The sequence below is a fragment of the Sorex fumeus genome, unplaced genomic scaffold (assembly GCF_029834395.1).
Source record: "Sorex fumeus unplaced genomic scaffold, SorFum_2.1 ptg000030l, whole genome shotgun sequence".
NCBI classification, from domain to species: domain Eukaryota; kingdom Metazoa; phylum Chordata; class Mammalia; order Eulipotyphla; family Soricidae; genus Sorex; species Sorex fumeus.
In genome coordinates, this window is record NW_026606087.1 from 17,772,501 (window position 1) to 17,796,829 (window position 24,329).

A 24,329-nucleotide genomic window follows, 5' to 3' on the forward strand; every position below is an offset into this window, starting at 1 on the left:
AGGGTGGGGAATGCCCCTACCCCCCCCCCCCCCCGACTCTCAGGAAGCCTCTACTCCCCCTGCCCCACTGCTGGGACTGACTTCAGTCCCCTAAAGCCCCCTGGTCTGACCACTCCAGGGCTGGCGTGACCTTGACCTCAAGGCGCTCCTCTTGAATCGCCTCCAGAGACAGGGGCTGGCCCTCCCGTTTGTGGAGGGGGACCCCAAATCTCAGAGAGGGGAACCTTGCCCAAGGTCACAGCCACCAAGTGTGGAGCCAGGACTGGCCCGCAGGTGGGACTGCTTTCTTTGTACCCCTTAACCCCAGTTCCCAGATGCCACTGGAGAGGTTCTGGGAGGGGGTCTCAGAATGGGACCGGGCTGGCCTGTTGGTCTTCCCCGTCTTAAAATCTTGCTCAGGTTGGCAGGCTGGGGGTCGAGCAGGAGGGGTGCAGGCCTTAGATGAAGGGGCGCCCTGGTCCCAGATCCGTGGCGGGAGTGGGCGAAGGTAGGCGATGGGCGGGGTGTCCTGCTGAGTTGGAGCAGGGAAGGGCGTGTGGTGCCCAGCGGGCAGGGGCTGCACACAACCGAGTTTTATCTCCTGTAAAACCCTTGGTGGGGGGCGGGGGTCAGCTTTCTCGGGCTCCTCCTCCCTTGGTGAAACCCAATAGCGGGGGCTTGGCGGGGGTGTCGGGACCCCCTTCTGCCCTGGTGAGGACTGTGGGCACCACGCCCTGGGGAGTGGTGGGGCTGGGGGTCCCGTCTTGCCACTTCAATCCTTTCCCCTGCCTCCAGTGCCAGTTAGCCCCTTGGCCCTCCTGCCTCCCCCTCCCCCAGACTGGACTCAGGGTGCCCAGGCAGAGCCCTGATGAAGTCCTGGCAGGGCCCAGGGCACCGCATGCCAGGCGGGGATGGATGGCCGTGGCTGCTGTGGGTGGGTCAGGGCCCCCCTCACTGACTGGCCCGAGTCAGCCTCTGCTCCTCTCTGGGCCTCAGTCCTCAGCCGCCCCAGGGAGGTGGCGTCACCCCAGGTCCCTGCCCCTCCTGGGGAATGGCAGCTCTCTGGGGCGCTGGCACAGCCATGGTGGTACTGGGGTGGCGGTGCAGGCAGGCAGAGCACAGGGTGCTGGCCTGGATTCTCTCCCGCCCCCCGATTAAGCCACCGCTCCCCAGCCTCTGCCTTTGCGTGCTTAGCTCAAAGCCGGGCCCGGGGGTGAGGGGGCAAGCAGTCAGGCCTGCACAGGTGACTCTTTCTGTGGCCTCGGTTTACCCAGGCACAAGACCTGGGCCCGCCTCTCCCAGGACCTGAGGGGAGGAGGGTCCTCCCCTGGAAGGTGGGGAGGCGGCACCCAGGCCACCCACTGCGGGCACTGCCCTACTTCAGCCCCCGTTGCCAGGGAACGCGGCTCCTGCTAACCTGGATTCCCTGCCGCGGCCCCATCTTCCTCCCACCCCGGGAGGCCCGTGTCCAGCTGTTTCCTGGCAACCCCAGCTGCTGAAGGCCACAGGGAGGGGGTCCCCTCGGGCTGCTGGGGGCCACTGGGGGGGGGCTGGCCCGCCCCATGCCAGGTGAGTGGCTGCTTCTCACTTGTCCCCTCCCTCCCCCACCCCCCTGCCCTTGGCTCCCCACCCCAGGAGCCCGCTGAGGCGTAACTGGCTTCAGGTTCCCCCCACCCCGTGTGACTCTGGGGCACAGTGTCCCCGCTCGCGGCCCCCCACAGCCTCACCATGCCAGTGGGCACCTCCTATGGGCCAGGCTACATGCCAAGCATGGAACTGAAGTATCAGCTGTCGATAGTCTATACCTGCCTGCCATGGAGAAACTGAGGCATAGGCTCCTCTGTTCCGGGCCCTGTGCCGAGCCCCCGCTGTGAGCCCGCAGCGCAGAGCCAGGCCTGCTGGTTTCAGATTCAGGCCCACCCCCTCCCCGCTCCACAGCCCAGCTGCTGGGCCCCCTAACTGTTCCCAGAAGAATCTGGACCCTTGCCCGAGGAGGGGTATATTTCAGGACCCTGGCTCACCCCAGCTCAGCATGCCCCGCCCATAGGTCCTCGCAGGCTGGATGTGGGGTCCCTGAAACTCCAGGCGGTGGGAGTGGGGGGAGCTGGGGAATGGGAAGGCCACATTCCCATGGCGGGGGGCGGGTGTCATGGAGGGGGTCTCTGATCCCAGCTCCTAGCGGGGAGCGGGTGTTGCCAGGTGGCTGGAGAGGCAGCAGGTAGCATGGGGGGAGGGTGTATGTCTGGGGGCCGGGGACAGCTCCTAGTGGTGTCTTGGGAGGCGGGAGGGGCACAGATTTGGGTGTTGACCCCCCCCCGGGACCCTGCGTGGGGCTGCCCTGGAGGTGCCCAGGGCTGCGGGGCCGAGTGGGACCGTTGGGGTTCTGCGGGGAATGAAGAGTGTGGTGGGGGATGTGTGTCTACGGGTTATGACCCGCTTCGTTCTGGGAAAGGGGAACTGCAGCCGGGTGGAGGGTGCAGCTTCCTCTTTCTCTGGGGCCTCGGGGTGCGCCTCCTCAGCCGCGCCTGCATCCCGCCTGGGACTCTGGGCTGGGCAGGCCTCGCGCTTGGCCTGCTTCCAGGGAATTTCTGGCTCATTGTTTGGGCACTTTGGAGGGTGGGGGGCTGAGTGTGAGGAAGGCCCCCCCTGGCCCCACTGCAGGGACCTCCCGCTCCAGATGCTGGGGTGGGGGGCCGGAGACAGACTGCTCTGCCTCCTGCTGTCTGGTTCTCCCCAACCCCCCATAAACAAGCCTACAGACAAATACTAATTACACACAGGGCCTGGGGCCCGGGTGGGAGGGGGGAGAGGCTACTCGGGTGCTCACCTCACTTCAACCTCTCTCTGTGGCCATGGGGCCCGGCTGGTGGCGTTGGCCCATCCTGCAGATAAGCAGACTGAGCCCCGCTGGGCTCCACACAGAAGCCAGGAGACAGTCACCTGGGGCTGACTTCTTCCTGCATCGTGTGGAGCTGGGGGCTCCCTGCCGGAACAGGGTGGGAGAAGAGGCGCCAGGGGTGCTGTCCTCCCAGGACCAGCAGCCTCGAGCCCACAGGCCCTCCTCCAGGAAGTCCTCCACAGATGCCTGTCACTGAGCATCCAGCCACCTGGCCTTGGTGGAGGGGTGTCGGTGACACCTCACAGACCCCCCCTGCCGCCTGGGGTCTCTGTGTGCACTGGCTGTTTGTGGGGGGAGGCTTCAGGGGAGCCCAGAGCTGCAGGGGCTCCCACCTGCTGAGCTGGCAGGTCCTTCAGGGCCCAGTCTGGGCGGGGGGTGTGGGGGCTGGGGCGGGACTGTAGCAGAGATGGGGTGGCCAGACGGGAGTAAGTGCAGGTTTGGGGTAATTAGAAGGCGCATAATTAGAAGGCGTCGGGGCGTCCTGTGGCGCGTGTCTGAGTGCACCCCAGTGGGCCTCGTGGCTTGGAATCTGCGCCTTCAGCCCTGGGTTTCCGCCCAGAAACCTGAGCGTCTGCCTCGAGTCTGTGGGTCTGGGCCCCCTGCACCCTTCCCTGCTCAGGTGTTGGAGGTGGTCTGTGTGTTGGTGGGGAGGCCTGTTGGGGTGGCAGGAAGGCCCGAGGGTGGGGGTGCCACCTGCTAGACACCGCCTGCCAGGCCTGGGCCCTCACCCCGCCCGCTGGCCCGACCTTCTCCTGTCCCAGGTTTTCCCCTGAGCTGGCCCGGGGCCCAGGGCCGCTGCCAGTGACCTGGAGAGTCCCGAGGATGGTGTGACCGTCCCCTCCCCCTCGGTCCTGTAAGGCACACCCCGGCCCCAGGATCAGTTTCCGCCCCAGCTCCTCTTCCAGTGGGAAGTTGGTGTCCCGGAGGGGGGGGGCCCTTGTGTGACCCCGGGGGGCCATGCTGGGCATGTGGGCAGTGCCTGGGCACTCCCTGGAGTTCAGGGGCTGCCGGTGGTCTTTGGCCAAAATGTCCTCCCCCTCAGGAAGCACTTCAGCAGCCCACCTTCTGCCCCCCCCACCCTAGCCCTCCCTCTTTCCTCTCTTGCCTTGTGTGCCGGGTGGGGGGGCTCAGCTATAGTCTCGCCTCCACATCTGGGGTGGGCAGGCAGTGGGGGGGTGTGGCTGAGCTTCTGGGGTATGAGGGCCCCGGGTTGGGCATGTTGTGCCCGTGAGGGGGTGCCTTCGGGGGCTGCAGTCCGTACGGGAGCAATCCGGAGGCCTGGAAGACCACAGTGCAGCTGCAGCCAGACCTGGCGTGGGGGGTGTCCTGCCTCCCCGCCCCCTCTGTTGAGCGCCCTCTCCCTCTGCTCTAGGCTCGGAGCTTCAGGGCCCAAGGATGAAGTGGGGCCCAGTGCTCTGGCCCCTCACCTGCCTCCTGGTGGTGAGTATGGGGGTTGGCCTGGGGGCTGGGGGTTCCCAGCTGAGCCCAGAGCCCTGCTCCCCAAACTCCTCAGTGGGTGGAAGAGTTGCTAACTTGGCTTCGGGAAGGCGCCCCGGTGCAAGACCAACCCCCCTCCCCCACCACGCCTGCCCCAGTATCTGGCTGCTACCATGAGCAGGCCTGGGCCTGAGGTCCCCAGAGCCGCCCGTGTGATGTCTCACTGCCCTCCACCCCCCACCCCTCCCCAGCCTGAGGCCTGGGTCTCCTCACTTCGGGAGAGATATTCCTGGAACAGCTCACACCTCGGGAGGTGGGAGTGGGGGGAGATGAGGAAGTGTGAGGGGGACACAGATGGAAAAGATCCTTCCCTTGGGCCCCCGAGGTATGGGTGTGGGGTGCGGGGCTGGCCCTGAGCATGGGGAGGTCATGGAGGAGGAGGAGGATGTGGTCCCGGGGCTCAGCTGACGGCCCAGAATAGGCAGCGCCAGCTGCAGGCTTGGCCCGGGAGGGCGGGAAGAGGCAGCTGGTTTCATGCCTTTGGGGGAAGGAGGGGTTGTCTGAGCCGGAGGAGTGGGAGAGGCTTTGGGAAGCAGCTTCCCCATCTCTGGGCCCCCAGGGGCCTTCCCCTCAGGTGGGACAGAGGTGTCTCAAGAGCTAAGCTTGCAACTTGGTCCTTCTGGGCCTTTCCAGCATTTCCCCGAAGCTCCTGGTGGGGGCGCTGCAGCCGCCCAGCGAAACCCTCGGCCTGAGGAGTGGAGGCGGGAGGGGCTTGTGGTCCTGTGTGCACATGACCAGCCCTGGGGTCTCAGGAGGCGGGTGAGCGGCGGCCCCCGCTTAAGGCCCTTGACTCAGTGCCCCTGTTCTTCCAGCTGTCGCGCTGCTCTCTGGCCACCCCCACAGTGCCAAGCTTGTGGCAGTGCCCGCCGGGGGAGGAGCCCAGCCTGGTGAGTGCCCCGTCTCTGCCCTGCCTCGCCCCCTCCCTGGAGGAGGCCGAGGGCCGTGCTCACCCCCTTTTCCCTCCACAGGCCCCGGGTGCTCTCTGCAGGCCCTGCCCGCCGGGCACCTTCTCGGCATCGTGGGGCTCTGGGTTGTGCCAGCCCCATGCCCGCTGCGGAGTCCATGGGAGATCGGAGGCCCGGGCGGGCACAGCCACTCGAGACACACTCTGTGGAGCCTGCCGGCCCGGGTGAGCCAGGCGCCAGGGCTCTGAATCCGGGGGTCCCTGCCCTCATTGTCCCCGAGTGAGCTCGGTGCTCTTTCTGTGACATAGGCTTGGCCCATGGCCACGAGGGTGCCAGGAGAAGGGGTTCAGCCTGCCCTGGACCCTCGGGGGTCTCAGTGTCCTTTCTCCTTGCAGGTGGTTCGTCCCTTCGGAGGCCTCCCGCGCCCCCTGCCAGCCGTGCGCCTGGGCGTCTCCGGGAGCGCGCGGCTGTGATGGTGAGTGTGGGGGACTCGGCTGGGGTGCGGGCCTGGCAGACTGCAGCCTGCGCCACCCCCACTGTCCACTTAGATCGTGGAAGGCCCCAGGAATGGGGGAGTGCGTGCCGTGGGACATGTATTTGCGCCCCTGGCGTGTCTGCCCACCCGACTCGGGTCCCCGAGACCAGCTGCTATAGAGGGACCCACACTTGTCAGCTTTCTGCCCCCTTTCCAGAAAAAAAAAAAACTCCCTTCGGTGCCTCTAGAAATCTCCCTCTGTTAAGGGAACACACAGAAAGCAGCCCCCACTGCACAGAGGCTACTACGCCCCTTTATTCTGGTGCCCCCCGGAGGTGGTAACTCCCACTTTGGGAAGCAGCAGCAGCCGCCATAGGGGCCTGGGGGCGCACACAGTCTTCGGCCTTGCTCCCTCCAGGAGAGCCGCAGCTAAGTGTGGGGCCACACTCACCTTTTTTAATTTTTTAAAAATTTTTATTACTGAGACACCATGAGGTACAGTTGTAGACTTACAAATTTTTGTGCTTGGGTTTCAATTATACAATGATCAAGTACCCATCCCTCCACCAGTGCCCATTTCCCACCACCACGGATCCCAGTATCCCTCCCACCCCCCCTCCTCCCCATCCTCCCCATCCCACCCTGCCTCTGTGGCAGGGCATTCCCCTTTGTTCTCTCTCTCCTTTTGGGTGTTGACACACTCACCTTTTGAGGCCCGTGAACTCATGGGCCAGGTCTCGGGAGGCAGGGCCTAGCCGTTAGGGGTGCACGTGGCTGAGAGCCACTTGGGGGACCGATCCCGCGGCTGGAAGGAAGCAGGGGGTGACCTCGGCTCCTGGGGTGGCTTGGCCCAGGGTGCAGCGGGGCCCACTCTGACTCTGCTTCTCTCCATCGGCCACCCTCTGGGGCTCAGAGCGGGTGCAGCGAGCCCGTCGGGGTGTGGAGGTGGCCCCGGGGGCCGGCGGCAGCGAGGAGACGGGGCAGCCCGGGAACGGCACGCGGGCGGGCAGCGCCGAGGAGAAGGCCACTCAGTACGCGGTCATCGCCATCGTGCCCATCTTCTGCCTCATGGGGCTGCTGGGCATCCTGGTGTGCAACTTGCTCAAGCGCAAGGGCTACCACTGCACAGCCCACAAGGAGGTGGCGCCCGGGCCCGGGGCCGGGACCAGCGGTGAGCAGGGGAGGGGGGACGGGGGCGGCCTGCCCTGTGCCACCTGCGGCCCTGCTGGGTGCGGGGTCTGACATGCACGTGCCTGCAAGAGGCGGGGGGCTCTGTGCCAGCCCCCCCGCCCCCCCCGGGCACTACAGAGGTGCCATGTGGTTCAGGTTAGATATGTCCTGGGGCACTGCTCTGGGCAGTTAAATTCAACTCCCTCCTGGGGCTAGTGGGGTTGGGAGAGGCTTTGCCTGTGGGAGCCCCGGGTTCAGTCCCCACCCTGTGGTCCTCCCAGCACCTCCAGTGAGCCTTGAGCAGTGTGAGCCTTGAGCACTGTGCCAGTAGTAGCATCTGAGCACCACAGGTCTGACCCGTGTCCCCGCCCCCCGCCCCCCCCCCCCATACAAATAGGACCAGAGAGAAAGTACAGGGGGTAGAGCGTCTGCCTTGTCCGCCGCCAGCCCTGGTCAGATCCCTGCCATCCCACTCGGCAGGAGTGATTCCTGAGTGCAGAGCCAGGAGGAACCTGCTGAACGTTGCAGGGTGTGGCCCAAAACAAAAGAAAGTGGACAGACTCCTGGAACTAGGGGAGAGGTTGTTCCTCCCGCTCCTCCACCCCCGGGCCCCCCTCAGCACAGTCCCCCAGAGCCCAGCGCCTGGACACATGCAAGGCACTACATAGCCCTGTAGCCACGGCAAGACTGAAGTGGGGTCTCCTGGGCCAGCTAGTGCCCCTGCCCCATCCCCTGTGTGTCTGGAGGGGCAGGAAAGCAGCTTCTGGCTCTCTGGCCCTGGGATGCCCACGGGGGTCCCTACCCCAGCCCCTCTACTTCGGGGCCTTGCTCAAGTAGGTAGCAGTGAGGGGAGCTGTCAGGTCTGCCTGAGACTGAGGGTTCAGGGGCAGACCCCAGAGAGGACGACTGTCCCCACCTTCCCACATTGGTCAGGGGCTGGAGCAGGGCTCCTGAAACTAGGCATTTGCGGGGTGGGCCCAGGGAGGGGCGTCGAGGAGGGCCAGTGTTAGGGGCTTCTCAGCCCGTTTGCAGCCTGGGCGGCTGCACACCACCACTCTTTCGGGAGGCTTGGGGCGCCCTCTGCTGGTGCAGCCTGGAGACACCCCTCCCTCTCCACTGGCCCTGGCTCACCGTCTGGCTTCTCTCCCTCAGGGATCAACCCAGCCTTCTTGGCCGAGGACCCCAATGAGGACACCATCGGGGTCCTGGTGCGGCTGATCACGGAGAAGAAAGGTGAGGAGCAGGCCGGCTCGTTCCCATGCTGGGACTGGGGCCGTCCCGGGCCCACACCCGCTTGCCCGGCCTCCCTGAGGGTTTTTGGGGGCTGCCAGGGGGGTCTCTGCCCATGGGTGGGGCTGCCCCCTCCCCATGTTCTTGCCTTGTGGGGGTGCGGGGTGGAGCTAAGCCCAGGGATGGGCTGACACGGTTCCCCGCAGAGAACGCGGCGGCGCTGGAGGAGCTGCTGAAGGACTATCACAGCAAACAGCTGCTGGCCGCCGGCCATGGGCCCGCACCCCGGTGAGTGTCCCCTGGACGGGGGTGGGGGGGTGGGGGTGAGGGGGGGCAGGGATGCCGCTGCGCGTGTGCCCGGCCTGGGCCTCCCTCACCCGCCGCCTTCCCTGCTCCCAGGCTGCCACCCCCCAGCTCGCCGCACACCTGCCCGCACCACCACCTGCACACGGTGCAGGGCCTGGCCTCGCTCTCCGGCCCCTGCTGCTCCCGCTGCAGCCAGAAGTGGCCCGAGGTGCTGCTGTCCCCAGAGGCCGCTGCCGCCTCCTCTCCCGCCCCGACTAGGCTCCTCCCGGGCGCGGGCCGGCCCCCCAAGGCTGGGACCAAGGCTGGACGCCAGGGCGAGATCACCATCCTGTCAGTGGGCAGGTGAGTAGGGGGGCTGGGGATGCGACTCTGGGGAGTGGGACTGATGGGGGGGGCCACGGGTTTCACAGAGTCTGGGGGGCCCGGTGCCCGTCTGCTGCATCATAGGGTTGGGGGTCTTCCGGGGGCTGGGTCGGCGTCCAAGCCGAGAGCAGGGACCTGTGTAGCAGGAGGCCCTTGATGAGCTTGTTGCCGCCCCTGGAAGTTGCTGCCCCGCAGCCCTGGGGACCCCCTCATGGAGGGATGGTTGGACCCCTTGCAGGTTCCGTGTGGCCCGAATTCCTGAGCAGCGGGTGAGTTCGGCCGTGTCCGAGGTGAAGACCATCATGGAGGCCGGGCCATCGGTGGGGGACCTCTCTGAGCCCCTGGAGCCTGGCCTCTCTGCCGAGCAGCGGGCACAGCTGGGCGGGGGCGGAAGCCACCCCAAGTGGCTGAAACCCCCCCTCGTGGAGAGCAAGGCGGAGGTGAGGGCCTGACCACGGCACTTGGGCCAGCCCTTTTGGAGGGGCAGGAGAATGGGGGTGCGGGACCACATTTTCCTGGAGCCTGACTGCTCTGACCCCCTCCGCTGTCCCCCAGGAGAACCGTTATGTGGTCCGGCTAAGTGAGAGCAACCTGGTCATCTGACGGCCTCGTCGGAGGACACGCGACCCCACCCCTGGGGTCCCGAGGATTCCTGGAGCCGGGGCGCCAAGTGGGGCCTGTAAGGACCAAGAAACCATGAGTGGCCCCGCAGATGGCACTGCAGACAGACCCGCAGGGGCCCCTGTCCGAGGTGGAGGGGCCGCTCAGGGAGGCCATGGCAGGTGCAGTGTAGGAGTAGGTTGAGAGCCCTTCCTGGTTCCTGCTCCCCACTCCTCCCCTGTGGGGTGCAGGGTACAAGTGCACCCCTGACCTTGTACCCTGCTGTGGCCTGACCTGAGGTGCCCGCGGCACACTGTGCCACCAGGTGGCTGGTTTGGACGGCAGGGAGGGGCCTCCTGGCTCAGTACCCACTTTTGCCTTGTACAAGGCTGAGAGAAGGGGGCTGGCACCCCATCCAGCAGGTTCTGCAAAGGAAGGGGCCTCGCTGGGTGTGAGCGGGGAGCCCTGGGTGCCAGCCCCGGGCGCGCCCCCTCCCTCGCTGGACCCCCTTTTCTGACTGTGAGGGGCGCCTCTCCAGCTTCTTGTCTTCTGGGAGCAGCTGTGCCGAGAGCTTGACTCCTGCCACCCGTCAGCAGCTTCGGTCCCGCATTTGCCACGCCCAGGACTCCCCCCAAGGTCCCCAAGGGGTGCCCGCAGGGGGGCCTCGTGCATGTGCCGCCGCCACGCCCCGCCATTCCAAGGAGACTCAGCCGGGCCGGCAGTGGGGTGACGCAGAGCTCGGTGTGAGCTCAGGAGCTGTGGGGGAGATGGGGTGACGGTGTGTGTCCCGGCCTGGGCACTGCAGGCGGCTGCCCAGCCTTCCCCGTCACTGCTCTGCTCCGCTCCCAGGTTATTTATGTGGGGCCGTGCTGGCGCGGACCCAAGACCATCCCCGTTTCTCTTATTTATTAAAACGTTGCTATTGTCCTAGCGTTGTGTCTCCATCCCCATCTGTTTATTGGATAATAAAAGGTGGGAAAGTGGCATCACGAACGTCTTTGCCCTCTGCCTGCGCCCCAGGCCATCTGTCCATCACCCAGTTCTCAGGCCCTTTGGGGGTCAGGCCGTCCCTTCCTTTCTGGCAGGGGCGACAGCTGGTAAAATGTTGGGGGAGGCTTCTCGCCTCCTCTGGAGAGCTTGTGAAGCCCCTGGAGGGGCTTCCCGGTTGCTGCGTGGTGGGGGTTAGGATGTCTGGTACTTGAGCACTGTTCTAGAAGCCACATTTGAAGGAGAGTGGCTGGGCCAGAGGAGCAGTGCAGAAGCACCGAGTACCTGCCTCGTAAGCACGGAGTAAAGAGTGTAAATCCCTGGCGTCTCACATGCACCTGGCAGCTCAGCTGTCTGCGTCCCTTGGTGCCGTGTGTGACTTCTAACCACACTGCAGGCATCTGTGAACACCTCAAAAATGGGGCAAAGCCTGGAGAGCACCACAGGTGGAAATGTACCCTGGGCGGGCCTGGGTGCAACTCCAGGGCCCTGAAGCACCACTGTCAGCAACAGAGAGAAGGGGGGAGGGGGGGGGAGGAGGGCAGGAAATAATAAAAGTGGGTGCGTCCTTGATGATCATCATCCTTGATCCCAGGATGTATTTTAAGTCACTGTCTAAAAACCAGGTGCATTTTACACTTCAGACACCAGAGACATCTTACTCCGAACAGGGAGTAAGCGGCCGGCAGCACCCTCGGCCAGCAGAGAGCCCGGTCCAGAGGAAGCAGAGGAAGGCGGAGGGTGAATGGGGCTGGAAACTCCCTCACACTGGGAGGGTGGGGGGGGGGGGGGGTGGAAGGAGCCGCAGGAACTGGTTCCCCAGGAAAACTGCTGCTTCCACCTGAGGTCTCTGTCATTCAGAACTGGGGCGGGGGCGGGGGAGTGAGGAGGGCAGTAGTGGACTGCAGGGCAGAGGATCAGGTCAGCTGAGCCAGCTGGGCCTGAGCCAGGAGCAGCCCTGCTGCGTCAGTGGCACAGCCCCAGGCAGGCCCGGAACATCAAGGGACAGAGCCCAGCATTGATATCATAGTGGCCAGGAGGGAATGTCCCTGGGAGGCTGTGCAGGCAGTGGGAAGGAGGCCAAGAGTGTTCTGGAAGGCAGAGAAGCATGAGGACAGGGAGCAGGTGGCCCATGAGCCAGGTGCTGTGCAGGGTCAGGACCGCTGTGTCCCCTGGGTAGTGCACACAGGGACGCAGCAGGTATTTCAAGGGGATGGTGAGAAAAAGCCTAAGTCCAGTTGGATTCGAGGGGACAGCCCACTGTAGAAGCTGGACTGCCGGATGGCAGTTGGGGGGGCTTGGACTCTGGGGAGAGAGGGTTTGGTTTTTCGCTGCTGTTTTCTGGACCCTACCTGCCATTGCTCGGGGTGTTATTCCTGGTTTTGTACTCAGGACTTACTGCTGGAGGGGTATATGGGATATTGGGGCCATAGGGGTATTGGGGATCGAACCCGAGGCAGCCGCATACAAAGCAAGTTCCCTGCCCACTTACAATCTCTCCAGTCCTAGGTTCAACATTTTTAAAATATACTTATGTAGGGGTGGGCTAGAGCGATAGCACAACGGGTAGGGCGTTTGCCTTGCACACGGCCGACCCGGGTTTGATTTCTCCGTACCTCTCGGAGAGACAGGCAAACTACCGGAGTATCCAGCCCACACAGCAGAGCCTGGCAGGCTTCCTGTGGCGTATTCGATATGCCAAAAACAGTTACAAGTCTCACAATGGAGATGTTACTGGTGCCCGCTCAAGCAAATCGATGAACAACGGGGAGGACAGTGCTACAGCGCTACTGATGTAGGGGTGCGGGGGCGACACACCTGACAGTTTTAAGAGGCGATTCCTGGCTCTGCTCAGGAGTGCCCCCTGGTGGTTCTCAGGGGATCAACCTGGGATTGGCTGTGTGCGGTAACTGAGAGAGGGTTTTGAATTTTGGGTTCTTTTGGATTCAGTAACTGTGTTTTTGTGTTTTGGGGCCACACCCCGCGGTGCTCAGGGCTTACTCCTGGCTCTGTGCTCAGGAGTGTGGGCCGCTCCTGGCAGTTGCTTAGGGCAGGTATATGGTGCCAGGAATTGAAGCCTCACACATAGAAGGCAAGTGCTCTACTGCTGAGCGACACCTCCAGCCCTAGGATTTTGAAGATGAAAGGGATACTGCATTTAAAAAAGAGCCTGTCAGAGACCTGGCTAAGGGCAGAGGCTAAAAAGGGGCCCTGGCCTAGTAGTAACGGCTGGGATGTGCTTTGAGATCTGGCCTTTCTAGCCCCCACGGGCATTTCAGGGCCTTCTCAGGTGAGCAGGAAAGGGCCCACGAGAAGCCTCAAGATGAGGCTTTATTTGTACCAGGTGAGGAGAGGGAAGGAAACAGGGAAGCAGGTCACTAGAGGAATTTTCTAGAACACCTACACCTAACTTTGCCGAAATTGAGAGCCTGGGTCTTCTTTTTTGCTTTTTGGGTCACACCTGGCGATGCACAAGGGTTACTCCTGGCTCTGCACCACCCAGGAGTTACTCCTGGTGGTGCTCAGGGGACCATATGGGATGCTGGGAATCGAACCCAGGTCGGCCGCGTGCAAGGCAAACTCCCTACCCGCTGTGCTATCTCTCCAGCCCTGAGCCCGGGTCTTGTAGGGACTAATGGTCATGACTAGTGCACCCAAAGGATGCTCGTGGATCCTGTTCAGCTCCAAGAGCCATGGGCCTAGGGTGCGGCCCCTCCGACTTGGTCTCCAAAAACCTGTGAGGCACACAGATGCCAGGCAGCTCCCATGCAGCGTACCCTCTGCGGTAGAAGACTGCTCCCTTCCAGACCAGCCCATCCACCTGTATTTTCTGGTTGCTGAAAGGTGAGGAAGGTGCGCTTCGAACCTTGACGAGGCCAGCTCTCACAGGAAGGAGGAGCAGAGGAAATAAATGTGTCCATGCCCTTGGCTATCAGCCTGCCCTCTCCTGGAGTCCTTCCTGGCCTGCCCCTCTCGCTTGCTCCTGTCAACCCTGGCAGCACAGGCAGGGGCAGGTGACAGGGCCAGCAGGACCAGGCATGTGGCCTTGAGGAGAGCTGTGAGCTCATTGGTCCTCACTCTCTGCCACACACAACACTCCCATGGGTCAGAAAGGCGGGGGTTGGGCCCAGGGTTCCGCCTTCCTGCTTGAGCCCCAATCCTCAGTGGCGGTGCTTACGGCTATGTGGTCCACCTCCACCAGCAGCAAGGGTAGGTGGGGAGAAGGGTGTTGTTGCGGGGGGGGGGGGGGAGGTCAGGTGTTTTGGTGGAGTTCTGGGGTTATCATCCCAGCTCCAGCAGGAGCCAGTTGACCTGTGGCTTGTTTTCCTCCCATGAGGCGCTAGGGCAAGAGGGTCAGGGCCTGGGCAGGGCCAGTGGCCACCCCGGGAGAAAATGGGGCCAGACCGGGACTGCACCTTGGCCCCAAGGGGAGACGCGGTAAGACACCGCACCTAAGCTCCCTTCCCTGTCTGGGATCACAAGCCAACAAGGCCCTCCTGGTTTCCCGTCTGTCACAGAAGCTTGAAGCCAGTTTCTGCCTCACCGTCAGGTGGGCAGCAGACCGGTGTGAATTCCAACTCTGCCCCTCACCAGCCTTTTCTCTTCATTGGGAACAGGGGTGAAGTCTGGGGCACACTGATGGAGCCTGCACAGAGCCCTCAGCTCTCCTGGCCCTGCCCCAGGTACTTGCCCTGCTCACTCGTACAGGGTTGACAGGACTCCTCTTGCGGTGCTGAACAGAGTGAATTCCTCACGGGGGTGGGGCTGAGGGGGGTGGCGTAGGGCACTTGGGTATCTGCTGTCCGATTCACAGCTCAGTCTTGTTGGAGGCACTGCCAAAGTTGCCCAACGCCGAAACCCAGGGCGGCCTCATGTGGCCTGTGGGGACAGCAGCATCGGTGTCACTAGTCATCGTATCTGGTGAACTGTTCAGAGGGAGCAGCCAGGCACGTTCCAGCTCAGGGATGGTCTTGTGTCCCCTCCGCCAAGAACCATTAGTCGGCTTTTTTTGGAAACTTTTTTTTTAATAGTTATTGAATGTTCTACAGCTTACAGTAAATATCATAGTTACAAATTCTTGGCTTCAATCTTTCAGAGTGATCACTATCTGATCTTCGAAACAAAACTAAACAAAAGCCCAAAAGAATCCAAAACAACAGAACAAAACCAGATTTACATTTCATACACACAAGCGAGGCCATGGGGCTTTCCAATCTTTATACTCCAGGCTGTGTTCTGAAAACACCTCTAAGTTCTTTGTCAAACTACTTGGAAGACACCAGTCAAAAGTTTATTATTATTCTTATTATTTTAAATGTGTTTTTTTTTAAAATGTGAGTTCCAATAAAATTTAAAAATTAGATTCCAACCTGTGGATTAAAATGAATTAAAAAATACAAAATCATATACAGCGCTCTCACAGGGATGTTACATGCCATGAGAACAGGTTCCTGTCACGTCACAGGAAACAGGGATTCCTTTGAGTCAGGAATGGGGCGAGGGCATCACAGACAAACTCCCAGCTGCTCCAGGCCGGGCCTTTCTTCCCCTTGGTCTCCCCACAGAACTGATAAACGGCCACATGAGCTCCCCCTTTTCCTGACTCTCAGGTCTGAGGAGGGAGGCAGGCTGGAGCCTCAAGATGCTGGTCAGGCCCAGAGTGGATCCCACCACTGACTGCTCAGGGCTGGTCCTTATCTAGCAAAGCTCTAGTTCTGGTCACTTCCGGAAGGCACACACCCTTCCCGCAGGCACTAGGATGGCCTCTGGGTTGGAGTCCAGAGCATGAAAGGCAGAAAACCCTTTAGAGAAACTGAGGGAGGGGGACCCAAGTTTGGCTCAGGCAAGGCTGGATATGGAATGTTGAAGCTGGCCTGCTAGGAATTCTGAAGGCCGGGCCCTGTAACGTCTCATTTCAGAAGCAAACTCTCAGGCCGGGGAAGGTGTCAGGCAAGGGCAAGCTTGCAGCCGGCCTGCCGTGCTCAGAGCGGGCTGCAGAATCGGGTCAGTCAGCTGGCCGGGCTTCCTCTCCTGAGGGTCTGCTTTTGGAGGCCTGAATTCCCCCGGAGCCAACCCCACCTTTCACCCCATCTGCTCCTCCCCGAGTCCCAGGCTTGGCAAGTTGCAGAATACTACGCTCTCGGCGGCATGTCAGTTGGGAATGCAGTATCTTTTCACTCAGCTGCAACTGAGGCAGAATGCCAAGGGGACACATCGAAGATCCAGTCTGAAGGCCAGTGCCAACATCACCAAGACCCAGGCTTGGCCAGTGCCTCGCTGGGACTTGAGCCAGGTCGTCTGCTAGGTGAGGTAGCAGAACTTGCTGACCAAGGGCCTGCCCTACTTTTTGCTGCCTTTCCGAAGGCCACCAGAACAAAGCGAGCCCCTACGTGTGGCTGGGCGAGGGGACTCCACACCTGCAACCACCCACTGGCCCAGGAAGGAGTTAGGGTTGGGAGAGGGGCCACACTGCCTCCAGAACCTGTCTCAGGACAGCCAGCAGCACTGGCATCACCTGCGCTTCTCTGGTTATCAGACTGGCCCAAGGCCCCCCTCAGAGTGCCAATTCAAGGTGCTGGCCCAGGGGTGGGAAAGTGGGGTGTCCTATGTGACATCGGGCTTTGTGAGCTGCTAGCTAGACATGCCTCTGGGTCCCTAAGACCCCTCATGACCCTCTCCCAGCATTTGGAGGGACAGATTTCCCGCACCTTGGTGGCATCATCTGGGGGAGAGTTGGGGATCTGAGTGGGCAATTTTTCAAATCTTGGCTCTTTCTGCTCTGAGCGGTGAGACCTTTGGCAAATCTCTTAAGCTTTCTGAGACTCCAGGTTTTTGTTTTGTTTGTTTTCAAATCTAGAAAATAGGGGTTTTGGCAATATCTAAGTACTCTGTCGGGGCAAAACTGGATAGGCGCGTGTCAGGGGAGGGGGGCACGAGGGGACTGTGGGAACAAGGCGCTGCGGCTGCAACTGCTCTATCTCAAGGGAAAGACATTAAAATTGGGGGAGAAATGTGGCAGGAAGTTGGGTTTCAGGCTCTTACCACCTTAGGGCGCTCTCGCTTCCTAGGCCCCAGGCTGAGGAAGTTAGTCTGGTAGGAGTGGAAGAGGCCTAGGTTGGCTACTGGTGGGGGGGAACAGGACTGGGGGTAGGGAGACAGGCTGGTGACAGGGTTGTCACGCGGGCTTGTGACCTTCCTGCAATGACAGGGCCGTCTCCCAGGTCTGACTGACCACTGGGCCATTCAGATTCTTTGGATGACACCCACAGTGCCCCTGACAGACACCGTGACAAACTCCTACCAAGGGTGCCCACTACTTCTCCTGTCCTCCTGAGCTCAGTCACTTTGCAATGACCCCCCCAAGCTTGGCCAGGCTTGTGGATCTCAGTCAAAGCAAGAGGGCAAGGCCAGCAGAATCGGGGTTCCAATGCTGCGCTCCCCACGCCTGGGGACTGTGTCTGACCTTGAATTACAGAGCAGGCAGTGCTGAGGGAGGGCAAGGGCCCATCTGGAAGGCAAGGGGCAGCAGACAGACGGGATCTGGGCCTCTTATTGACAAGTCACTCTGCCTTTCGACTACGTTTATTTCCTCACCAGTCTTGCGGAACAATCAGCTATGCAGGGTTAAACCAGGTGGGGGATGTGAATCGCTCCATGAACTGTGAGACTAGAGGTGTTACTTGTGCAGAAAGAAGAAAAGTAACAGGTTGTTCATTACGGGGTCTCCTCCTCTTCCTCGCCAGTGACTCAGCCTAGCTCTCCCATGGGCATCAGGGCCTTCCAGACCCAGTGACCTCTCTGTCAGGTGGCCAGAACCACTGTGACCGTCTGAAGGCTGTGAAGTGTTTTGAAATGTATGAAGCACGTGGCGAATGCAATGGTTTCCTATGACTGCCATGATTATTTCGGCTTCTTCTAAACATGAATGACATAATCTAAAACCAACTTCATCCATCCTTACAGACTGGAGAATAGGAGGAGGCATTTGGGAGGGAAAAAAAAAAGATTAACACTGGAAAACGGTGTTTTAAAATGAAGCCTCTTCAGTACCCCAGGACAGACTGTTTAGAACGGCTGGTTCCTCCTCCCGGTCTTGCAGTTCCCTGAAAGGCCAAGAAGGTGGCCCCCAACTTCTGGGTCTGGACTCAGGGTGCTGAGCGATCAGTGATCAAGAAATGCTATTTCTTCACCTCTGGGGTCCTTCCAGCCCAGAGGTTTCTGATTTTTTTTTTTTCCTCCTTTAGGGAGACACGGAGGTAGGAAAAGGGATATGTCCAAGATTGCATGAATTTAAAATGAAAGGAGTTGTTTCAAAGTCCCAAATGTTATCAAGACCTCGTCTGTCCAGTGTCCCTGCCCTCAGCAGGTGTGCGGGGCCCCACCTTGTCCTCTCCCTGCTGGACGAGGGCTGCTGCCCTCAGCAGGGCCCCTGCGCTGCAGCCAGCCGCCTGCCCCCTTTCCCGGGGCCGGGCTGGCGGGAGAGATCCAGATGTCTTCACAGAATTTCCAAATGCTATTTCTTCATTTGCAATTTCCGTTCCTGCCATCTGCCCCCTGCGACCTCTGCCCACCGGCTGCGTGTGTGGAGGATAAAGAAGAGAAACAAAAGCCCGGAGAGCGTTCCAGAGCTCACCAGGTGTGGGCGCTGCTGACTTAATTTTTCAAGAAACCAAGCCCAGCCACCCCTAGCTACATTTTTCTCGGTCCCTTGCCCCTCGCAAGAGGAAGGCTGCATTGAATGCTAATTTCCAGGATTGCTAGGGAAGGTCTGTCATCTTCTTGCGCCTCCGCTTCCTCAGCTGTCAGTCAGGGCATGGATGAGAGGATGGCTAAGGTCCCTTCAGGTCCATGAGTCTATGAAATGTTTATTGCTTTTCCTTCACTATCCTGACTTCAGAGCCGCCAGCATCTCCCTGGAATGTGGTACCTTCGCTTTGGCCATGGATGGCCTAAGTAACCAAGGCCTCGGCTTGTCTGGCAGTCCCAACGACCAACGGGCAAGCCCTGGCATAGGAAGGGCAGGGAGGGGAGATATGCCAGAGGTTTCGACTCTCATCAGGAGTGGGTCTGTGGAACTGATGTGGCCCCGGTCTTCTGAGGCTTTAGGAGGCTGGGATCTGAGGCCAGAAAGCTGCTGGCAGGTCTGAGGTCAAAACCACCTTCTGAGGAAATGCCAGGTCAGTTAGCATCCTGTGCAAATCAGAGGGCCCAGGCCCAGACTATGTGGTCACAGACCTGACCACAAGCAGACACGGACCTCTCCCCTCTTCTTCCCTCAGGCCCTTCTCCCACCCCCCTCAAGTTCTCCCCAAATAAGAATCTGGTATTCCCAGGATCTCAGTCCAGGGTGTTAAGCTGCTATGAATATTCCTACGTATCGGGTGGTTCTGTTCTTGCTCTGTTGTTGCAATGGTTCTCAGAAGACATACATTTTGTGAGAAGACATGGCAATGGCCTAAACTAATCTCACTGAAGAAAAATCAAAAAAGAAGGAATCGCCCAGAGAATGTGGCTGGTTCCAGAGCTCAGAGTGCTGATCCTGGATGGCGCCACGTCTTCCCTGCTGGGCAAAGGAAACGGAACCTTCTGTGGAACCACTACAACATGCCCCACTCTCTCCTGCCCCCAGACTGGGGGGCCTGGGGCCTGGACACTCGGGAAGGAAAGAAGAGCTGAGGGAATGTGCCTGGTCAGGAAGGAGAGGGGGAAGGGCAGAACTGGAAGGGCAGCGGCCAAAGGGAGACAGTGGGAGAGGGTATTTAGAAAAAGCAGCTTTAACAAAAACCAAAGCTAAAACCAAAAACCACTAAAGATGCATAAAGTGACCCTTGCACTTCCGTTCTCTTCTTGCAAGTAGAGGTGGTGCTGCTAGGGGACTGCTCCAGCACCGGTGTAAGACTTGAGTAGTTGCATACAATGTGGGGCTCCAGACCTGGGGGACGGACAGGGACAAACCGCGAGTCACGTCAGGAAGCCCCTGGAGCCCCCCCTGAGCCCTCTGCTGCGTCCTGCCCAGTGCCCAGCTCTCCTCTAGCTGAGGACGAGCGGGGGGAGGGTTTCAGGGTGACACCCTGTGGAAGAGGGTTTTGCTCTAGGTGGCTGCCAACATTGACGCAGTAAGAGTTCCCATGCAGGCCAGCATGACAGTCCGGAGCCAGGCAGCGGCGAGCACAGTTCTCAGGCCTCGGCCTGAGTCCAAGGCCCAACTTCACTATTAGGGGTCCAGCTGCACTGCCGAGATCTGCACTTACGTGGAAACTAGAGCCACTCACTTTTTTCTTTTTGGCTTTTTTTTGGGGGGGCACACCCAGGGATGCTCAGGAGTTACTCCTGGCTCTGCACTCAGGAATCACTCCTGGTAGTGCTTGGGGGACCACATGTGGGGCCAGGGACCAAGCAGGCAAGCGCCCTCCCTGCTGGACTGCTGTCACAGAGCTACCTGAGCTACCATGGGACCAGGTGGCTGGGGAACACCACTGCTCACAGCGGTCTTACCGGACGGGAGGCAGACCCCCACCCCCTGCAGGGCCCCACTCACTTGGATGGACGGCAGGCTTTACCAGTGTGGGGGCACATAGCTGTACGCAGGGGTCCCTTGGGCCCTGTATGTTGGCATGGAGACAGGGTGAGCCCCAATCGCGGTGTGCTGGGGAGCAGTCAGCAGGGTACCTGAGGATCCAGAGAGAGTGATGCTGAGGGGATGCTGGGGTGCAGGGCTGAAGAGGGCACAGCTCCTCCCAGCCTCCTCCCTGCCAGCTGATCTCCAGGAAGGTCTCCCGGACGCATGGGGCTGGGTCCCCATCAGACCCTTCCTGTCTGTGAGTGCGGGTTTGCCTGATTAGGTTCCCACTAACTTAGTTGTTCCTGAAGGCAGGACCCTAGTCCCAACTACCAGAATCCATCGGTCTGCGCCCTAGTGCCCAAAGAGCAATAGCTTACTCACTGGTTCAGGGGAATGAGGCCCCGGCAACCCCTCAGGGGAAGAATACGCCCCCTCCTACCACCTCATCCCTGTACTCTCTTCCCTCTGCCGATTCTTTGAAAGTTGGGCCTCGAGCGGTTATTCGTGGCTCTCTTGTTCCTATGCCATCCAAACACTTCCTGATTCTGCTCTTCCTCTGGCATCTCTCTCGCCATCCTCCAAGTTTCTAACGGGCGCTGGGCTGTTGCCTGGTGAAAATCCTAAATGGAGAAGGACGGGGCCCCCGGACCTGCTTCTACCCTAGTGTGCTATTCACTGTGGACAGGCTCTGAAGTGCTTAGGTCAGTTATTTGTTATAATCTGCCATGATATTACCTAGCTGAAGAAGACATACATCATTCATATACCGTTGGACCAAGGAAGGGTTAAAAGAGTCAGTGTCAGACCCTGAAATTTAAAGGGCAATCACTGTGCTGGCGACAGGCCCAGGGTCTGGTAGCTAAGTAGAGACAGTCTGCTCCTGTCAGAGGCGTGGCTGTAACTGAAGTGAAGCCTTATCGATGTGAGTCTGTAAACTGTATCTTGTTTGAAATGTAAGTAAAACCGCAGTGCCTCTTGTCGGATCTTAATTGAGTGTAGTTTTAGAGTACAAATGCAACCTCATTTTTTGTATCATTTGTTCAGTGGGTTAGAGACCCACGACCCCTCGCGATCCCTGGGCTCATCACGATGAGATAAACTTCTCGCTTCCTCCCCTTCTGTGCCTCGGCTCTTCCTCGTGTGCTGGCGACCTTGGGCATAACACTGCCTGCAGGACAGCAATGCTTGGTGCCCTTTGTTTTCTGGAATCCTGTGGCTCTGAGTGCTAACATCCTCCTCTCTCCTCTGACCTACAGGCTCCCCAGGGACCTACCAGCAGCCAGAGAGAATGTTTAAGCCAACCCCCCATGGCTCTGCTTAAATTCCTTTGCTGGCTCCCTGTCACTGACAGGTACTCAAACTTCTTCACTTTCTGTGCCAGCCCCTCTGGTCACCCTTTCAACTCTATTACCTGTCATCTAAGCTTGGGGATATGTCACGCTCTTGCTCCTTCTGTCTGGGCTGCCTTCCCCCTCCTTATCCCTCTGGCTCGTCTCTGTTGTCCCCTGAAGGGCCAGTTCAACAGGCCCTACTCAGTGGCACCCTCCTGATCCTTGAGGGCAGATTTCTCTGTTTACTTATTTATTTTCAGTTTTGGGGCCAAGCCCTGCAGTGTTCTTGGGCTACTCCTGGCTCAGTGCTCAGGAAGCCCTGGAATGCTAGGGACAGACCCTGGGCCTCCTGAGTGCAAAATATGTGCTCAGTCTGTTGAGCCTGAGAACATATTTTGAGGGGCGTTGCCCTGGGTTCCCAGAACCCTCTGGTCACGGGATTTCTCATGCTGGGTCGCAGTCAATGCCTAGACTGGGTTCCAAATTGTCAAGAGTTCCTGGGGGACAGAAACGGGACCTGCCCTCACCTGCTGACATGGCCATGGTGGTACCTGCCACCATGCCCATGGCCACGCCGTTGGTCCTGGGAGCAGCAACGGGGGCCGGGTAGATGGCGGAGGGGATGCTGTTGGGCTGGACGACCGTGGTGTGGTGGATGACGTGGGGCTGGGCAGCGTACACGGGCTGTGTGTAGTAGGCTCCCTGCGGAAAAAGGCCACGCTTAAGTATGGTGACAGCTGTCGGAGCTCCTGAACACACCTGGCAACGTCCAGACGCTGCTCCTGGCTCTGCACCCCAGGGCCAACCCTGGCGGTGAGGGGCCAGGGAGCAAACCCGGGCAGCATGAGCTCAGTCCGTGGGCCTGACTCTGCGGTCCTCACTCAGGTGCCAGGATGCGAGAGGAGAGAGGGACCCCATCTCCCCCTCCCCCGACCCAAAGGAACACGAGCCCAGAGAGACGGGTGGAGGCCTGGCTGGGCCTCTGCTCCTGCCTTACTTCCTGCCAATGAACAGTGCTGGACTCAGCTGGTCTGGAACAGAGGTGCTATCCTACCTGTTCCTGGGTGACAGTTCTGCCCCCCAAACCCTGATTCTGTCCTTTTCAAATATTGATGGCGTACAGCAGCCTGCCTCCTAAGCTGCCAAAACCACATCCTTCTGCAAGCCCAGAGCACTGTACCAAGGCCAGACCAGAGGAGAGGCCCCTGAGAATTAGGGCTTACTATCTGCTTCCCTTTAGACAAAAAGATGAGGTGGGGAGAAGGATCTGGGGTGACAGCCGCTGTCTGGGTCACGCGCTGCTGCTCGCAACTGCAGACCACATTTCAGCTGACCTTTGGGTCAGTGAGACGGCATGGCCCTGCTGCTTCTTGGTTCTGAGGCCGTCAATAGTTTCTATTATGTAATGACCAGATTTTCAGAATGCATGGGGGCAAATGAAGGGCCGCAGGGCACACCCTCAACAAGGAAAATGGATCCCAAGCTCCTCCTGGACTCCTGAAAAATCTGACATTCTATCTGGCGATGGTGGTAGTGTATGTAACTTGGTTCACCAAAAGCATAAATGTTAACACTGCTGTAAAACACACCACCTCAATAATAAAATAGAAATAAAATATAAAGCCCCATATATTTAAAAAAAAAGGCAACCTATTTTGTTTATAAGAATGCTTTCTCTTGGCTCTGTGCTCAAGGATCACTCCTGGCGGGCTCAGGAATCGTATATGGTACTGGGGATCAAACCCAGGCCAGCCACTTGCAAGCCAAGTGTCCTGCCCACTGTACTCTCTCTCTCTCTGGCCCTCCAATACAGTTGTTTTTCCATCACTTCCATTAGTGCAGAATTACCCCCACTCCCACCCCGTGTGCACAGAGGAAGATGAAGAGCCTCTCTTGAGTCCAGAGCCCAGTGCACGAAGGCACAGAGAAGCGTTCGCCTGCTTGCGGTGATACCAGGAACTGGTGTCAGAGTCTGGACACATATCCTACCCCTGTTCAGCTAAGATTCCATCCAGGAGGGATAAATGTGGGAGTCAGGGCCAAAGGCCCAAGACATGCACAGTTCTTTGATGACAACCAGTGCTTGTGTGACTCTGGATAAGTCACTTCCCTCTCTGGCTCTCAGTTTCTCTGTGCAAAAAGAGGTTAAGTAAGATGGCCTACAGGGACCCCCAGCCCCGACATTCTGAGCCCAGGGGCGGAGTGGGGAGGGTGCAGGCTACCGAACTAGTGTTTCCAGGGCACAAGTCACAGCTCCACAGCGGCCAGAACCATCACCTCTCCCTGCCCATCCCCCCCTCCAGCCGGAGACTCCTTTACCTGCAGCAGAGGTGGGCTCAGGTGTCCATGCGCACCTACCTGGGCATACAGATTCTGCTGGGGGTAGGCACTTCTGATGGGATACATGGCCGTCTGATAGGGGTTGGGTGATGGGGAGTAGGGGGGTGGAGCAGTGTTACTCTGGGTCGGCGGGACCTTGTACGGTGTCCCTGCAGTGTATCCTGTACCAAGGCGATAAGAGAGACTTCCAGTTAGTTGGCAGAAGGACATGGCTGGAAGGCAGCAGGGCTGAGTCTGGGCTGGAAACAAACAGGCACGGATGGATAACAGGGCTCTCCCCGAGGCAGCTCCCTCAGTCCTGGTGCTCAGCGTGGCTTGTGTGACTGGCCTAATCCTCTGGATCACGGGGCGCCTTTCTATGGGAGGACAGGACTAGTAGTTGTTGCTGTTTTTCCCTCCTGGGGGTGTCTCCCAAACGGTGCTCAGGAGGCCTGGAGACTTCACTAGCAATTCTCAATTCTGGACCTGTGGTTCAGTGCAAGGGCCTGAGGATGCGATGGTGCTCCGAGGACCATGTGGGTTGGGTGGGAACCCTGTGCCCTAACAGCTGTACAATCTCCAGCCCCAAGGACCCGCTGACTTCATTTTTTGGGGTTTATCTTGTCTTGTTTTGGGGACCACATCTGGCGATGCTCAGGACTTACTCCTGGCTCTATACTCAGGGGACCATATGGATGCTAGGGAT

General features: G+C 59.8%; 2 protein-coding genes across 3 annotated transcripts in view; one reads left to right on the top strand and one right to left on the bottom strand.

Annotated features, from left to right (window-relative positions):
* The window catches only part of RELT (RELT TNF receptor), a 15,341-nt gene extending 4,985 nt beyond the window's left edge, over nt 1-10,356 (top strand). The window contains exons 2-11 of the mRNA XM_056115924.1: nt 4,251-4,318; nt 5,188-5,262; nt 5,344-5,504; nt 5,676-5,755; nt 6,669-6,926; nt 8,078-8,158; nt 8,362-8,443; nt 8,555-8,803; nt 9,063-9,264; nt 9,380-10,356. Coding sequence (XP_055971899.1) covers nt 4,274-4,318; nt 5,188-5,262; nt 5,344-5,504; nt 5,676-5,755; nt 6,669-6,926; nt 8,078-8,158; nt 8,362-8,443; nt 8,555-8,803; nt 9,063-9,264; nt 9,380-9,427 — 1,281 coding nt within the window. The 5' untranslated portion in view covers nt 4,251-4,273 and the 3' untranslated portion in view covers nt 9,428-10,356. The remainder of the gene's footprint in view (nt 1-4,250; nt 4,319-5,187; nt 5,263-5,343; nt 5,505-5,675; nt 5,756-6,668; nt 6,927-8,077; nt 8,159-8,361; nt 8,444-8,554; nt 8,804-9,062; nt 9,265-9,379) is intronic.
* Nucleotides 10,357-14,810: 4,454 nt separating this feature from the next.
* FAM168A (family with sequence similarity 168 member A) overlaps nt 14,811-24,329 on the bottom strand; it is a 173,690-nt gene continuing 164,171 nt past the window's right edge. For both annotated transcript variants that reach the window (XM_056115888.1, XM_056115887.1), the window contains 4 exons: nt 23,663-23,805; nt 21,832-22,006; nt 19,950-20,080; nt 14,811-19,343 (listed from right to left, as the gene is read on the bottom strand). In XM_056115888.1, the coding sequence (XP_055971863.1) occupies nt 19,968-20,080; nt 21,832-22,006; nt 23,663-23,805 (431 nt within the window). In that variant the 3' untranslated portion in view covers nt 14,811-19,343; nt 19,950-19,967. The remainder of the gene's footprint in view (nt 19,344-19,949; nt 20,081-21,831; nt 22,007-23,662; nt 23,806-24,329) is intronic.